The 16,945-nt window shown below is 37.9% G+C and overlaps 1 protein-coding gene across 17 annotated transcripts in view; it reads right to left on the bottom strand.

Moving 5' to 3' along the window:
• LOC128868661 (protein lingerer) overlaps positions 1-16,459 on the bottom strand; it is a 32,945-nt gene extending 16,486 nt beyond the window's left edge. For 4 of the 17 annotated variants that reach the window (XM_054110983.1, XM_054110989.1, XM_054110986.1 and 1 more), the window contains exons 1-12: positions 15,440-15,490; positions 13,988-14,170; positions 13,707-13,898; positions 13,472-13,646; positions 12,207-13,411; positions 11,871-12,152; positions 11,480-11,812; positions 11,179-11,390; positions 10,769-10,876; positions 1,865-1,969; positions 1,513-1,607; positions 1,057-1,427 (exon numbers count right to left, since the gene is read on the bottom strand). In XM_054110983.1, coding sequence (XP_053966958.1) covers positions 1,057-1,427; positions 1,513-1,607; positions 1,865-1,969; positions 10,769-10,876; positions 11,179-11,390; positions 11,480-11,812; positions 11,871-12,152; positions 12,207-13,411; positions 13,472-13,646; positions 13,707-13,898; positions 13,988-14,170; positions 15,440-15,475 — 3,297 coding nt within the window. In that variant the 5' untranslated portion in view covers positions 15,476-15,490. Of the gene's footprint in view, positions 1-1,056; positions 1,428-1,512; positions 1,608-1,864; positions 1,970-10,768; positions 10,877-11,178; positions 11,391-11,479; positions 11,813-11,870; positions 12,153-12,206; positions 13,412-13,471; positions 13,647-13,706; positions 13,899-13,987; positions 14,171-14,957; positions 14,994-15,098; positions 15,188-15,439; positions 15,491-16,232; positions 16,254-16,333 lie in introns of those variants that run through there. The other 13 variants (XM_054110984.1, XM_054110998.1, XM_054110999.1 and 10 more) reach the window with 10 other exon arrangements.
• Positions 16,460-16,945: the final 486 nt, after the last annotated feature.

The following is a 16,945-nucleotide window of genomic DNA, read 5'->3' as shown; positions in this document are numbered from 1 at the left end:
GCTATTAGAAAAACTTTTTTTTTATAATTTTTGTGTTTCGTGTTTACAGCGATTTTCGAGCCCAGACACTTTCGAATGCTAGTCAAGCACAAACCAATTCAGCTACGGTGGTCCATTTGCATTTACTACAATTAAATTTTTACTTTGCCAAATGTGTACTTAAATTTTTAGCTTTACGTTTATATTTGCATTTACATTTATTTACCCTTGTACCGGTTGTGCGCTTCGTTCCATTCCAACAATTTTATTATTTACAAAAGAAAGTGCGATGCAATAAAGACAAAATATTACAAATAAGCATGGGGATATGGATATGGTATAAGATTCACCAAATCATATGGGAGAAGGAAAACTGAAAAATTGAGCAGCAAAAATGTAAATGGTTAGCTTTCACCCAAATAATGTGAGGTTAAGTACATATTAAAAATGCTTACAATAAATGTTTAAAATAAATTATATGCGAGCACTGAGACAATGTGTGTAAACCCATTCAAACTATAATCTGAATGCAATGTTGAAGAGGTTTCACACATTCCCCACTTTAGTGATTCGTTTAAATTTCGGTTACGACACAATTTACAGCCAATTGTAATTTGATTAAATAAAGGATCAGATGAGTATAAGTACATCATGTTTTTTTTTCGTTTCACAGTTCGAATTTTTTCTATTTTTTTGCAATGACCAATGTACCGTTTGAAATATGACCAAATGCTTTGCAGTTTTTGAAATGATGCTTACATACAATTTAAGAGGAAATCTAAAGAAACGAATAGAGAATTTTTAAAATGAATAAGTTTGTTAGGATGTGCAAATGGAAATGAATTTGATATGCGATTAGACCACAAAGAACAGTTTATGTAAAAAGACTATGAATAGAAAGAGCTATTTAAATATATGTATGTATGTATACAATTAATTAACAAAAAAGTATTAATGATTAAACACCTAGTTGGAATATTTTTTTTTTTTTTTGTTTTTAATTTTTTATGGATGCTTGTGAAATTTTCATTGGATTGGTTTTTCTTAGTTTTGCATTTTCTCCATATGTGAACTCACCACGTGTGGCACTCTCTGTTGCATCATTTGTATATCCTCGTAAGAATAAACTGGTTGCTGATAGTATGGCAATCCAGTCTGAATATATTGACTAACCATTTGGATGTTGGGCACCATTCCACTAGCGCTTGTTTTGTTTGAAGATGATGAAACGGCCGCGGCCGCGGCTGCTGCGGCCACTGCAGATGCGGGGTTGCTGCTACTGCTGCTCCCGCCGCCGCCGCCACCACCACTACCACTGCCGCCAGCACCGCTGCCACCGCCGCTCACAGTGCTACTGCTATTTGTATTCACATTACTGTTGCTAGCGCTGCTCACACTATTATTTGCCACCACGCTCGAGCTATTACTGTTCACATTCGAGTTGTTCGCTGTACAAGTGAAAATAAGTAGAGTAAATACATAAATATGTTATATTCGTTATGTTAAGTTTATTTGTTGTTTCACAATGCCTACAGTTGCCAGTTGCAGACGAATTCGTCACCGAATTGGCTGACACTGCTGAGTTTCCTGCTGCTCCACTACTGCTCACCACGTTGCTCGACGAAACACTGCAACGATTCAATGACAGAAAAGGAAATTTTTTATGTACATGTTTTAATATTTAATAATCTTCGGTTGAATTGCACAAATATTAATAATTAATTATCCCATACAATTTTAAGTACCTAAATTTACATATGAGGCTTATTAGATATGGGGGTATTAGATTAGTTGATATGAATTTAATTCATCGTTCAATCAAGCAATCAGATGAGTCAATCAAAACAAGTATTTATTAGAGCAGTCATTTTGGCTGGCCACTTACCTCTCATAATGCGAAGCACTGGACGCTGTTGCCGCATCCTTCAATTTAGCACTAGAACTAAAGTTACTGTATTGAGAGGACGAAGTGTTTGTGCTACCCGCGAACCTATACAATAACAAAACAGTAACAAAACAGTGACAATATGGGTTAGTTTTCAATATTCTACCAAATCTACCTTAACATTTACAAAATATATGGTAAATACACGTACGTTTAATAAAAGCCGCCGCATGAAAGTGTGACATTTAAATAATTTATGAAATGATTGCAAAAAGAAGGGTGAGTCTTACGTGTCAATACACGCAGTAACGCTGACAATGAGTGTCTAAAATTAATAATCCGTTCCCATTTGGCAGCCCGAAACGGATTGAAAAACAAAACGACACAGTTCCGCCTTAATTTTGGGTTGATTTTTTTAATGTCGGTAATATCGAATCGTTTGTACATCTTTTCATTGGGGCGGGATTTTTAAGTAGCGCGTCTCAAACCCAGCCCTCGAATTGTTATCCTTAGTTCGTTTGCAGCGCACAACCAGCTATCCTGGGATGTTTCGCTTTCTCACATTGGCTCACTCCCGAACGGGTGTTCGGAAGCTGCCCAAAGGATACTTAGGCTAATCCCGGAAGTTGTGAGCTGCTTGAACCGGACCGGTTATCGTGCCAATTAAGAAGAAGAATATCGAATCGTTTACTTTCGTTGCAAAACTAAGAGATTTGCTCGCAATCAGAATAACGAACATTATTCAATTCTATTTCACTTGGAATCCAGAACGACAGATTCGTGCTAATTGCATTAACGGTAATAAAGCGATAAAGAGGGGGACCTGCGTCTTATAATTATATATATATATATATATAATTGGCGCGTACACCCTTTTTGGGGGTTTGGCCGAGCTCCTCCTCCTATTTGTGGTGTGCGTCTTGATGTTGTTCCACAAAATGGAGGGACCTACAGTTGCAAGCCGACTCCGAACGGCAGATATTTTTAAGAGCAGCTTTTTCATGGCAGAAATACACTCGGAGGTTTGTCATTGCCTGCCGAGGGGCGACCGCTATTCGAAATTTTTTTTTATTAATTTTGGTTTCACTGAGATTCGAACCAACCTCTGTGAATTCCGAATGGTAATCACGCACCAACCCATTCAGCTACGGCGGTCTTATAATAGGTTCACATATAACTAGATTATCCATTTATTCGAGCTTAACTCTCAATCCGTAATTAAAAAGCCAGATTAATCATACAAAATAGGGTGTACGCGTGAGATTATAACAAATCTCAGATTATAAATATACTTTTTGCTGTACAACCCTGTGTTTTCTGTGGTACCGATAATTATATTACAAATGTAAGAAGAAACGTCAAAGCAAAAACTAACTGAATGGACGCCGGCAAAGAAAAAAGGTTTGTGGACATAATTCTAATAAAATTTTTGTTATATATTATGATTTAGGCAATCATATTACACAAAAAAGCGTGCCTATATAAACGCTTTGGCCTGTTGTTGCTTATTATAAAAAGTATATTAATATCGAATTTCGCATGCGCCTTAATTTTTTGCAACCTCAGTAGCCATCCTTTACGGATTTCCTCCAACTGTCTATTACTAACCGCAAATTGCGCATTTAAATTAACTATTGCTTCTCTTTGCCTTTTTTCATATCATCAATAACAAACAAATCAAAAACTATGTATAAAATATTCCACCAAAACAATTTCTATGAAGAAAAACCTTTCAAAACAGTCTTGACGGCTGGTTGCCAATTTTGCCATATGTGAACGGGTAGATTATTTTTTGTGGATTTAACAAAAAAAAACATCCAAAAACTTTTTTTAAGCGACTTTTTTACCCAGTTGAAGAGTTTTTTTTCCTTGAAAAACCACTTTTTTTTTCTATATTACCTTCCCCAAAAATTCGAATTTTACGTGTTTCTCCCAATTTTCTTAGTTCACATCGAAGATAATTACATCAAAATTAATAATCTTTTTTTTTTGTTTTCAGATGAAAATTGCAAGTTGTATCTTGTACAGGAGTTGGATACAGGCGCTCTGGGAATCTATTGATAACTCGGCTTACAATATATTGTTGGAGATTGTACACATTTTTTTTTTTAGTTCAAATATATATTAAACTATCCCCAAAACTTCATTTGGCTAATTGTTTTTTTCTCATCCTACAACGCTTCGCGAAAACTACTGAATTTAGGACATCTAATTGGCCCGCCGGCCTAAACTCTTACCTATCCAGGCCGCACTGCTTTTTCTATTTGCGGTGTGCGGCTTGATGTTGTTCCATACATGGAGGGACCTAGAGTTTTAGGCTGATTCCGCACGGCAAACGGTTTTTTATGAGGAGCTTTTTCATAGCAGAAATTTGGCCCGCCGGCCTTTAGTCTAGTTTAGGAGTTTAGGAAGGTGGTTCGGTTCTCCTGGCAGCCGGTTCTACGTTACCGGAATGACTCGGGTTTTCCCCCTACCAAGTAAACTAGCCCTGTCTAGTGCACCGCACTTTACCCCACATCTATCGGATAAGCGCTTCAACTTTGGATATTTCTTGATCATTTCTTTGATGGTATGTTTGACATTACAAAGAGCTCGGTTCCTATCGGTTCTGTTGCCGCAAATAGAGGTTGGAGAAAAAAATGTGTTTTTGTTTGTGCGAGAGATGCCTACGATAAGTCAAAAAAAGAGAAACCGTAAACTGTTGCAATTAAAAACCCCCATAATGCCAAGATAAAAATATCGACGGAGAAGTAGAAGCCAAGAAGAAAAATAATATATTATATGATATTTTGTGGGAAAACAAAGAGATTTATTTCGGTCGAAAAGGATCCTATGCAGCAATATTATAAAAGGAGTAGCCGCAGCTGGTCCGATGAGAGTTACTTTTTTTAAAGCGCCCACTAAGGTTACCAAACGAGAAAGAATTTGGGCGCAAAAATACCGTGGACGGCGTTAGGTTGGTGACTGCTCAGTTATTGTTTTGGAAGGTAATTTATTTGGCATTTTCAAGTTTGGACATTTTTTGTACAGCAGATTATTTTTGACTATTCTTAAGTTCGATATTCTTTTCATAATTTTAATTTCCGATATTTTTTAGTTTCGGCTTTTCAAATAAGGTTTTTGACCTATGGTACAATAGTATCAGATCGAATTCGAAATTAATTCCAGGTGACTCAAAATTTGATTTGATTTTGAATAAAAAAAAATATTTTTTATGGATTATTAAATAAAAAAAAATATTTTGATGGATGGGCGTTTATTATCAATTATTTTGATCTTTACGCGCTCCATTGCTTGTCTGTTTGTATACTGCAGCTGTCTACTTCACAAGTGTCAAATATGATTGACGTACGACGCCATTCTTCCAATAGAATGATTAATTTTGTGCCACCTTTTATAGCAATAAAAATAATCCATGTCTTTGCTTCTGTCTACTCTTTCCTATATTTTACTTTAGTCCTTTTGCATCACCACTCGAAATGCGTGATGTGCCCGCAATAACTTGCGTCTGAAAGACTTTTACCGCTTGTTCTAATGAAAAAAAAAAGTTACGGAATTGCCGAAATTATGTATTTTCCTCAAACTTTAACAAAAAATTAATTTATTACGGATTATTGCGTACGATAAGGGAGGGTTTTTGTTCCGCTCTGGGCGAGGAGAGAGTTCTACTTCGCGGACTATTCCGTCGAATGATGCAAAAAGGTTAAAACGTGGCAGCTAAAAATCTGACGCCACAACCAAATATGACTTCTTTTGAACGCTGCAAATTCTATGCGAACATACATAGATATTTATTTAGATATTTATTTCTTCTCTTCTTAATTGGCGCTATAACCGCTTACGCGATTTTGGCCGAGTTTAACAAAGCGCGCCAGTCGTTTCTTTCTCGTGCTAACCGGCGCCAGTTGGACACACCAAGTGAAGCCAAGTCCTTCTCCACCTGATCTTTCCAACGCAGAGGAGGCCGCCCTCTTCCTCTGCTACCACCAGCTGGTACCGCATCGAATACTTTCAAAGCCGGAGCGTTTGTATCCATTCGGACGACATGACCCAGCCAACGTAGCCGCTGGATCTTTATTCGCTGCGCTATGTCTATGTCGTCGTAAAGCTCATACAGCTCATCGTTCCATCGCCTGCGATATTCGCCGTTGCCAACGTGCAAAGGTCCAAAAATCTTACGCAGAATCTTTCTCTCGAACACTCCAAGCGTCGCTTCATCGGATGTTGTCATCGTCCAAGCTTCTGCGCCATACGTTAGGACGGGCATGATGAGAGTCTTGTAGAGTGTTAGTTTTGTTCGTCGAGAGAGGACTTTACTACTCAATTGCCTACTTAGTCCAAAGTAGCACTTGTTGGCAAGAGAGATTCTACGTTGGATTTCAAGGCTGACATTGTTATCGGTGTTAATGCTGGTTCCTAAATAGACGAAGTCTTTTACAACCTCAAAATTATAACTGTCAACAGTGACGTGGGTGCCGATACGCGAGTGCGCCGACTGTTTGTTTGAAGACAGGAGGTACTTCGTTTTGTCCTCGTTCACCACCAGACCCATTCGCTTTGCCTCTTTATCCAGTTTGGAGAAGGCAGAACTAACAGCGCGGTTGTTAAGGCCGATGATGTCAATATCATCGGCATACGCCAGCAATTGTACGCTCTTATAAAAAATTGTGCCTGAGCGATTAAGTTCTGCGGCTCGCACGATGCTCTCCAACATCAGGTTAAAGAAGTCACACGACAGGGAGTCACCCTGTCTGAAACCTCGTTTGGTATCAAACGGCTCGGAGAGGTCCTTTCCAATTCTGACGGCGCTGTTGGTGTTGAGCAACGTCATCTTACATAGCCGTATTAGTTTTGCGGGGATACCAAATTCAGACATCGCGGCATACAGGTAACTCCTTTCCGTACTGTCGAATGCAGCTTTGAAGTCGACGAAAAGATGGTGTGTGTCGATTCTCCTTTCATGGGTCTTTTCCAAGATTTGGCGTATTGAGAATATTTGGTCGATGGTAGACTTTCCAGGTCTGAAGCCACACTGATAAGGTCCAATCAGTTGGTTGACGGTGGGCTTCAGCCTTTCACACAATACGCTCGCTAGAACCTTATAGGCGATATTTAGAAGACTAATCCCGCGGTAATTGGCACAAATTGCAGGATCGCCCTTCTTATGGATTGGGCAGAGCACACTTAAATTCCAATCGGCAGGCATGCTTTCATCCGACCATATTTTGCATAGGAGCTGATGCATGCACCTTACCAGCTCCTCGCCGCCATGTTTGAATAGCTCACCCGGCAGTCCGTCGGCGCCCGCGGCTTTGTTGTTCTTTAGCCGCGTTATCGCTATTCTCACCTCGTCATGATCGGGTAGCGGAACGACAATTCCGTCGTCAACGATTGGGGTATCGGGATCTTCACTTTCTCGGTGACATGCGCAGCTGTCACTGTTTAATAGGTTCGAGAAGTGTTCCCTCCATAATTTAAGATTGCTCTGTACGTCGGTCACCAGTTCGCCGTCTTTGTTCTTACAGGAAAAAGATATTTATTTATTTATTATTATTAAAGTCAAAACATACAACCATAGGTTATTTTTACAATGATTGAGTTGAGAGAAAAAACATTTTTTTTTTTTGTTTTTGCAATTAAATCCTGTAAGGATATGTATAATATACAGCAGACAATCAGACATTTTTGAACATGTCGATTTTTAAATTTCAGAGACTGTCAGAGTATTCCGAGAATTTTTTTTCTTTTGCACTTTCTTAAAGTATAATATCTTTAAAATATTGTGTGAAAATTTGAAGTGAATCCGAGAAATACTTTTAGAGTTATTCAACAATTAACAAAGGGCGCTCGGGCGCTCCGGAGCAGATAGCAAAACTTTAAATGCGTTTTTCTCAAAACTATGTTCTTTGAACTGGTGATCAGTGTAACTTTGAAACTACTTAGTAGATTCCATTAAAATGTATACTGTTTTTGAAAAACATAAAAAATTCGTGCCTGATCGAAGGATTTTTTTTCACAATTTTTTTCTGGAAAACCTGAAAAATATTTCCTGATATTGTTAATTTAAAAAAAATGCTTCGATCAGGCAGAAGACTATCTATTAATAAAACTAATTTCTCTTGTCCAATTGATTTTAGATGAATCTCCAAGGACTAGTGATGATCACCGCAAGGGACTTCTGCAGAAACGCGCTCCACACAAACAGCGATAACTTTTACAATTATTAATATTTTTTTTTGAAATTTTGCTAAAGTCAAGTCGAAACATGAAGTATTAATGCTATGTTTTTATTTTTGTAAACTAAAACAATTGGCTAACAAAAAAAATTATTGAAAATCATCCTTTTTTCGGGCCTCTGACTATCCCTAACTCCTTAAATTTAAGAGAATTCCCGAAATATTTTCCGTTTGTATTACGATTAATAAAAGGGTTTTGAAGCATTGCTAAAATCTATAAAAATAAAAGTCGCCGAAGATGAAATTTGAAAAGTTTTTCAAAATATGGCTGTTGAGTGAAAAAATTATATATCATTTCAGCGCATTAATCAAAATCAGATTTTTTAATTAACACTTTTATTGAAATGAATATATTATATATTTAATTTCGTTCAAGAACTTCTAGGGTAAAAATTTATAAAAAAATGTCTATTAAATTTTTTTAAATTATTATTATAATTTTGACAAATTTTTCAAAATTATTATTATAGTTTTGATATATTAACTACTTCAACTTCAATTCAAGAACTTCTACGATAATAATTTATAAAAAAAAATTCTAATAATTTTTTTTTAAATTATTATTATAATTTTGATAAATTTTTTAAAATTATTATTATAATTTTGATATATTAATAGAAACAAATTATTGCCTTTTTTTAATATTTTCAACTTCAATTCAAGAACTTCTAGTGCAATAATTTATAAAAAAAAATTCTATTAAATTTTTTTTTTTAATTATTATTATAGTTTTGATACATTTTTTTAAATAATTATTATAATTTACTTTCAACTTCAATTCAAGAACTTCTAGGATAATAATTTATAAAAAAAATGTTTATTAATATTTTGATAAATTAATAGAAACAAATTATTGCCTCTTCTTGAACCTTTCAACTTCCATACCTTTCAAAATGGCGCGAAAAAATACTAGGCGGGGATTTATTTCTTATATAATCATGCAAAACAGGTCAAAGAACTTGAAATTTTTATAATTAAAATCATAGCGCTTTTTTTTAATTGCATTAATAAATGTAAAACCCTTGAAAGCGAATGGTTAAATTTAAAAAAAAATAGCACATGCATCCATCTATTTTACCATATTGACGTTAACTTAACCTAGAAGACATAAATATAGTTCACACTTTTAACAAAATAGGTCCTAATGTTTTGTAGAAACATAGCGCACCATTGCGTCAATCTTAACACACAAACTATTAACCAACAATTAAATTACAGTTTACAAAATACCACTTCGGATTGGGGAATTAGAATTTGCCAGCGATAATGGATTCCTGCCGTAAGAGGGGCCTAAAATCCGCACCCGAGCCATTAACTCGGCGCTAATAGGCTAAACGAAAAAGGTACAGAAACGACTCGGTGACGATAGAAACATTGGCGTCATTGTAGCAAAATTTATTCGAGGAAGTTGAGCTCAGAGGCCTACTTTGAATCCATGAAGGGGGCAGAAAAAATCTTTCAGGTCACAGTGCTGAATCTCCTCATAATAACAATAATAACTACCATTTCAGTGTAAGAAAGCTCCTAGTAATACCGATAGGACTCTTATTTCACGGTTCCAGGAAAAAAACCAAGATTACAAAAATTTGATTTGAATTGGTTATCGTCGGAAGTAGTTCACTCAATGCATTCAATTCGGCACAACTACGTTCTGGTTACTGTAGCAGGTTAAACTCCATCCTATCCAGAATCGAACCCAAACTACACATATGTATGTCCAGGATGTGAAGTCACCCCGCACGACACTAACAACCTTCCCACATACCCCATCAAACCCACTCATCTTACACCCGTCTCTCTCTGGACCCAACCTGTCGAAACAGCAAGTTTCCTAGGCGTACCGTTAGATGAGCTAGACGAAGGCGACCGGTGATTTACACTACACTGACAGGGCAAAGTTACTGCTACAACAACAACAACATGCATTCAATTCTCTGAAATGGAAGCAAACAAATTTTGCTTTCAATTTTCCCCGACTTAGCATTTAACCCTCATTGCAGAAGCTGTGGGGACCTTTCAGGGATCAGACTGTTGAGCACTTTCTCTGGCAGTTAGACGATTAAGGTCACTGGGTGCTTCTATCTTCGACAGCCTAGGGCAGGCAGTGCGCCAATCCAAATCCTATCAATATTCTCCAATACATCAACAGCTGTGCCTGGCTGTAGATATCTGCCTGTTGGAGGTCTCACAATAGTATCAAAATGGCGCTTTAGTGCTACTTGGGGAGTGCCAGAGTGGTACTTCAACCATTTCACCTACCTACCTTAAAGTTCAATTTCCGTTGAAATGTGTAATAACATAAACTATTGAGAAATGCTGGTGAAGTGACATTCATTGACCAAATCAGATCCGATTCACTTAGGTTATGAAAACCCGAATATGGTGGTGTGGAGCTTGACTTAGTATGCATATATATTAATATTGTGTTATATAGTGCTACTAAACGAAGCAAGAAAGAACTCTTGAATAGAAAGAGCAGAACCTACCTAGGCTCACTTTCTATGAAAATAAAAGCGCTATTTTGACATAAAGGAACGCTCGTACCAGCCTAATTTCTTGTAACAAAAAATGTGTTTGACTCAATGGATTCGTAGCGTATGGCAAATGATTTTGTTTATTGTAATTTGACACTAAAATGCTTTGAAACGTTATGATTCAAAATACTTACCCTGTGCTATTTGAGAGACCAGTTCCACCGTATACACTTTGGCTCGACTGGTATGCACTTTGCTGTGTTGGGTATCCGGAGGACAAATATCCAGTGTTTGTATTGCTACTGCGTTAGATTATTGGTTGTCAACATTAATGGTAAGCATTAAAGCCAAAGGCAGTGGATTGGCGGGCAGGAAAAAAGTGAGAATTTGGTTTGGGATAATTGTTATAGGTAATTCGATAAAACAAAACTAAATAAGCAATCACAAGTTATTGTATAACAAAATAACAGAAATAACAAAGCAAAAATTAACAAAAATAACAAAGCATAAACTACCAGTAGTCAACGAATATCAGCGAAACTTAATTTGTAACAAAATAAAAAAGCAGTGAGTCAAAGTGTAATAAAGTTGCGTTGGCACTTACTTTGCATTGCTATTGCCACCGCTGCCACCAACTACGGGAATGTTTTGTGTAGCGTTGCCACTACTGCCACCACCAACATTTACAGCGCCGCCCGAATTAGATGCTGCCTGAGCGCTCACTGCTGACTGTTGCACCTGTTGCTGATATGAATTCATGGAATTCTGTTGATACGAACCGTACGACTGCGGCTGGTATGTGTTTGCAACTGACGACTGTGTATCAATTTAAGAAAATGAAAATTTTAAATTAATAAAATAAAAAGTATAAAAAAAATAGTTTCAAGCATTTGTGTTCTAATCACCTGCACATTTGCATAACTACTGCTATTGTACACTTGTCCGGCGGCTGATGGCTGGTAGGCATTTGCAGTCTTGCTGGCAACAGACGCACTGGTTTGGTAAGCACTTGCTTGATAGCCACCGGTCGAGTTCGTTGCGCTCTGTGACTGGCCATACGGATCGCTCTTGGATAGATCTAATGTGTGATTTGAAGTGCCACCAACCGACGAGACACCAACACCAACACCCACGCCCACACCACCAACACCACTTCCACCGCTGACAACTTGTTGTTGTTGTTGCTGTGGCACTGCTGCTGTAGCCCGTTGTGCGTAACTACTTGACAATGTGTCGCCCTGAATTACAGCTGTTAGTGAAATACTAGAAATACACCAAAATAAGTAATTCACTTACCAGTTGTGCACTTTGTAGGCCCGACGACAATGTGCTTTGTTGTTGCTGCACATTTGACTTGCTTTGATAATCAGTTGTTACATCCTGTTGTGATTGTACCAGTTGCTGCGACTGTGTCTGTTGCTGCTGTTGTTGACCATCGATTGTCACTGCCGCACCAAACTTCTCTGGCAAAGCGTCGAACGACTCTTCAGTGCCAAAGTCTAGGCCGCCAAATTGCACATCCAGGTAACCGATGTTATTCAACGTGTCGCCCGGCATTTCCACAGCAGTCGATGGTATCTACAAAGTTATTTACATTAAAAACTTGCTGTAAATATTTTCTCGTTAAATTACCTTCGATGGTGGTGGTAATTTGGCACGTGCCCTTCGCACTTGTGGCTGTTGCACACCACCCGAGATTTGCGACTGATCAGCGCCCACTACACCAAGGCCAGGAGCTGCCGCTGTGGTGGCTGCTGCTGCTGAGCCAAATACGTTTGCGTATGACGTCGGATATTGCACGGCAGCAGCATTTTGTGCATACGTTGCTGCCAGCTGCTGTTGTTGCTGTTGCAATGGTTGTTGCACTGCTGCGGCATTCTGCGATGTCAAAGAATTGAAATACTGAGATTGCTCTGCGGAAAGGGTGGCCGAAGCTTTAATTTGTGTTTGTGTCTGTTGTTGCTGCTGAACTTGCTGCACCAAATTGGCAGCCGCTGTGGCAGCATTCGAAAATGTATCTGCGCCGCTGCCAAACGGTGTAGTACTAAGAGTGGTTGCCACAACCGGCGGTTGTTGCTGCTGCTGCTGAGGAGTCAGCGGCTGTGATTGCGACAGTTGTGAGTTAGTCACAGCTGCACTATATTGCATCATAGGAGTTGTAGACACTGAGGCAGGCTGCACAGCTGTGGGGCTGCCAGTTGAGTTGTCCTCGTTTAGACCAATGTTGCTGCCACCCCCAACTCCAGACGCACTGCCACCGGCAACCCCAATTGAGCTGCCAACAAGCGTATTCAAATGAGATCCTTGCTGCTGCTGCTGCGGGGACGTGCCCAAGTGATGTTCTAACCCAGGTGGCGCTAACAATTCACTTGTACCGCTACTTACTACACCACTCACATTACTAACACCACCGCTAACCACACTTGCTGCAGTCTGATTTGGCAGATTGCTCGTCGTAAATACTTTACTATCCTTAAGTGAACCTACATACTCTTCATTATCCCAATCGCCCCAGGCGTCATCTTGTAATTGCTGCTGTTGCTTTTCAGCATTCTGAGCAATAGTATTGTCCCATAGCTCTACCTCTTGATGATCCTCATTGGCGCTAGAACGGGAATTGTATCCACGTTCACCGCGGCCACCAGTGCCACGACCACCAGCACCAAAGCGACCACCACCCCGACCACCACGACCCGCATAACCTCCGCCCCGGCCTCCGCCACTGCGACCTCCACCGCCACCTCCACCTTCTCTACGCCGATAGTTATCATTGCGATCATCACCGCCACGTGAATCACGTAAATTACGCTCGTTCTCGCGAGCCTCTCTGCCGCGCCCTGTGTTAAATATTTTTAATAATAAATATGAATTTGATAACATAAACATATCATTCTTACAGCCACGACTGTCCGTGCCACCACGTCCACCGCGATTGCTGCTTCGATTGCGTGATTTTTCGCGTCTGTCCGTGTTAGCATTGGTATCAGTCCATTCTCCATCACCACCAGCGTTCTCCTGCCCGACACTTGCAGCTTTGTTCTTTTTCTTCTTTGATGATGTTTCAAATGCTCCCTTAAATGGTAACCCGCCATATTTACAGTCATATTAATATATTTCATTTCACAAACTTACCACTGGTAGGGTCTCAAAGAGATAAACAACAGCACGCTCCATATCGTTATCGCACTCATATAACGCACAACAAACTTCCTCTTCGGAGCGTTGCGTCAAGTCAATAAGTGTGGCGACTTTTTCGCGCATTTGTGGATCCTCAGATGTGTTACTATTGGTGATCTGGGCTATGCGTAATTGTTCAGCGGTTGGCTAGAAGATATAACAACATTTATTATAAAGGGAAATGTTTCTTATCGTTTCACACCTCCTTTTACATAGAGACTATGGATGGGACTTACTTTGGGATGAGACTTTTCTTTTTCTGTCTTTGAGACATCTGTTTTCTTATTTGATGCCTGTGTAGCAGAATCCCCACCTCCGCCTCCACCGCTGCCTGAATTTAATTTTTTTTGGTTGCGACCGCCGCCGCTGTTTCGATTTGGTGTGCTCATATTTATATGTACACTGTATTTACAAGTAAGCTTTAGGGGTAATGCAAATTAAAACATTAAATTAAATATTGAGCTAATACAAATTTAAGAACTGTTTAAGCGAAAATTAAACTATACATTTCCGCTTAGCAGTAAAACACTCATTTCAAAGTAAAGCTAAATAACGTCTAAATGAAAAAAATGGCACTAAATCACAAATATACATAGCACCTATTTTTTGCTGTATTAGACCTTCCTTCATATTTTTCTCCAGAGGAAATTTCGAAAAACCCTTATCGTTCCACAAATAGATTTGGAGTAAGAACTCCAATCGCGACATGTATTTTTAAATTTCATTATTTTGAAAAATTTCACAAACAAATTTTATTTTATACTTTATAATTATCACGTTGATAAGTAAAAGTAATTAAATGTTTTCCCCTACACAAAATTATACAATATATTTATCCGAAAAATTTAAATTAAAGCATGTGAAAAAATATCCATTATTATCCACAATCACACACCTAATTTTACTAATATGAGAGAATATTAAATCAAGGTAAGCGTGAAAATGACCAACCACAACAGTGCGTGTGGTTCAACGTCTTGTTATATATGTCGCTGACTCCGCCGGCAGTATTCCACCAGCCCTAACCCCCCACCTTCGACACCGGTGCAAAATTAACCACTCTAAACCAACTGAACACATTGCAAACAATTCCTATATTCCCAGTCAAATAACCCGCCTCTTCGTTAATCCACATGTTCAAGTTGCTCGTCATTCGGCCTTTTGCCATCCTTCCTCGCAAACCATTTCGATTTTTGTCAAATTTACCGCATGAACATTTAATAGCATACACCTTTTCGTTTTCCACTTTTATATATTTAATTTCAGTGGAAAATATAAGCTAATGTGATGTTCCATCATTCATTCTAAAACGTTTATATAAACTCGTCATTTAGGCAGGAAATTTACCTTATTTTAAGCGTGAAACACAAATTGCATACACAAGAAATTGATTTATAAAATTTTTGCTTGACACACTGTTGCCAGCCTACTCACTAATAAAAACAAAAAGAGAAGAATCAAATCTTTATGCGATTTATAATTAGTGTAATATGCGTTTTTCTTTAAAGAGAATTGTAAAATAAAGGAAAATATACTTTTGATATTTAAATGACAAAATTATCATTCAAAACCAACCAGTGGATTCATATAATTTAACTAAATGTCACATTTTGTGACCAAGTGTATTTATCAGAATTTTTTACCAGTATTGGTAACCATGGGTACTTCGGCTTTTCTTTCATAATTACTTTTTGTTCGGCATTTGCAGACGACTGAGAGAACATGTCGCCATCACGTTTATTCTGCTCAAAATTTTTGTCTTTTTCCAGTCAAACGCATTCTCGCACTCGATATCAAAATGAAACGGTATTTTTCTGCCGAAACAGAGTAGCAATTTTTCATTAACAGATTATAATTAACAATCATTCATTACAAATAACTAAAATGTTGTCAATAGTACTCATCGGCATTAGTTTTGATTTGGTTCAAAGTTATAAAGCAAAAACAAATTCCGTAGCTAGATTAAACCGGCAACCCTTTTGCATTTCTTTTCTACACTCGCCTTCTATAAAATCTGTGAGTGAAACACTAAACTATTTTCACAATCGTGGGAGGAAAAGAGAACAAAGCATCAAATACTTTAGCGACGCTCTTTGTCCAGAAAGCAGACTGCAAAAGGCAAATAACCCAGAGTGAGATAATTTTTGTAAAAAAATGTACAAAATGGAGTAGTTATGGGAATATGTGCCAATAAATATTAGTTTTCACCGATTTGATGATAAAACCGGCAAATCATTACACTTGTCGATTCAGCTTCGCTTATATAGCGTGGGCTCTTCAAATCGCAGTATAACTTTTATTTCTTAAACAAATTTGGAAAAATCCCGGTCCATGTGGATGAAGACTCATGCGACAGGACGCCATTTCAATTGTGTTGCACAAGCACGCACTTCTCTTTCACACTTATAATCGGTATAATAGCGTGATGAATAAGCACTTCACTTGTACGCATCTTTTCCCAAAAATAATTCACCCATCTACCAGCATTAGTCAGATACAATAAAAATAACTGAATTTTGCACTGAAACATATATTAACTTCTAAAGTTGTATTTAAATATAGAAACTGATAACTTAACACACATTTTTTCACTAATTTAAACAATTTAAACACCAGTTTTCTACCAATAAATTACTTAAAACACACGGAGCAAAAACACCGTACCTGCAGTTATGCCGTCTTCTTCTACATAAAAACTACGCGTTGCCACTATTGCGATAAAGTTAGGAAATTAGTGAAACAGGGTGTACCGTCGTATTGAAAAGGCAATTGACAGTAAAAAACAAAATTAATAGAATATTTACAATTAATTAATTTCGTTTTCTTTTGTCGAGTTCTATAAGAATCCGTCATAAGATTGCGGCTCCACGGAAATAGCAGAATCCCCGCCCTATGTTGCACACTGGAACTCTACAAATTTATGATGATGTTGAAATGTTATTATAAAAAAATCTTAGGTACTAATCGATGGTACCCCAGTAGTAATAAACTTAAGGAGCAAAATGATTTCAAAAGTTATTAAAACAAACACTTTTATATTGTTGCTCATTTCAATCACTAAATACGCGAAAGATGGTACACTTCGGGGTGAAACTTCACTTTCTCTTCACACAAGGTAATATATTTAAACAAGGTAATGTGTTTTTGAGCACTTAATTCAATTTTCTACGCGAAATTTGATGCAACTCCTTTGA

The sequence above is a fragment of the Anastrepha ludens genome, chromosome 6 (assembly GCF_028408465.1).
Source record: "Anastrepha ludens isolate Willacy chromosome 6, idAnaLude1.1, whole genome shotgun sequence".
Lineage (NCBI taxonomy): Eukaryota > Metazoa > Arthropoda > Insecta > Diptera > Tephritidae > Anastrepha > Anastrepha ludens.
Note: the sequence above shows the minus strand (reverse complement) of the source record. Positions and strands in the feature narration are given on the sequence as shown.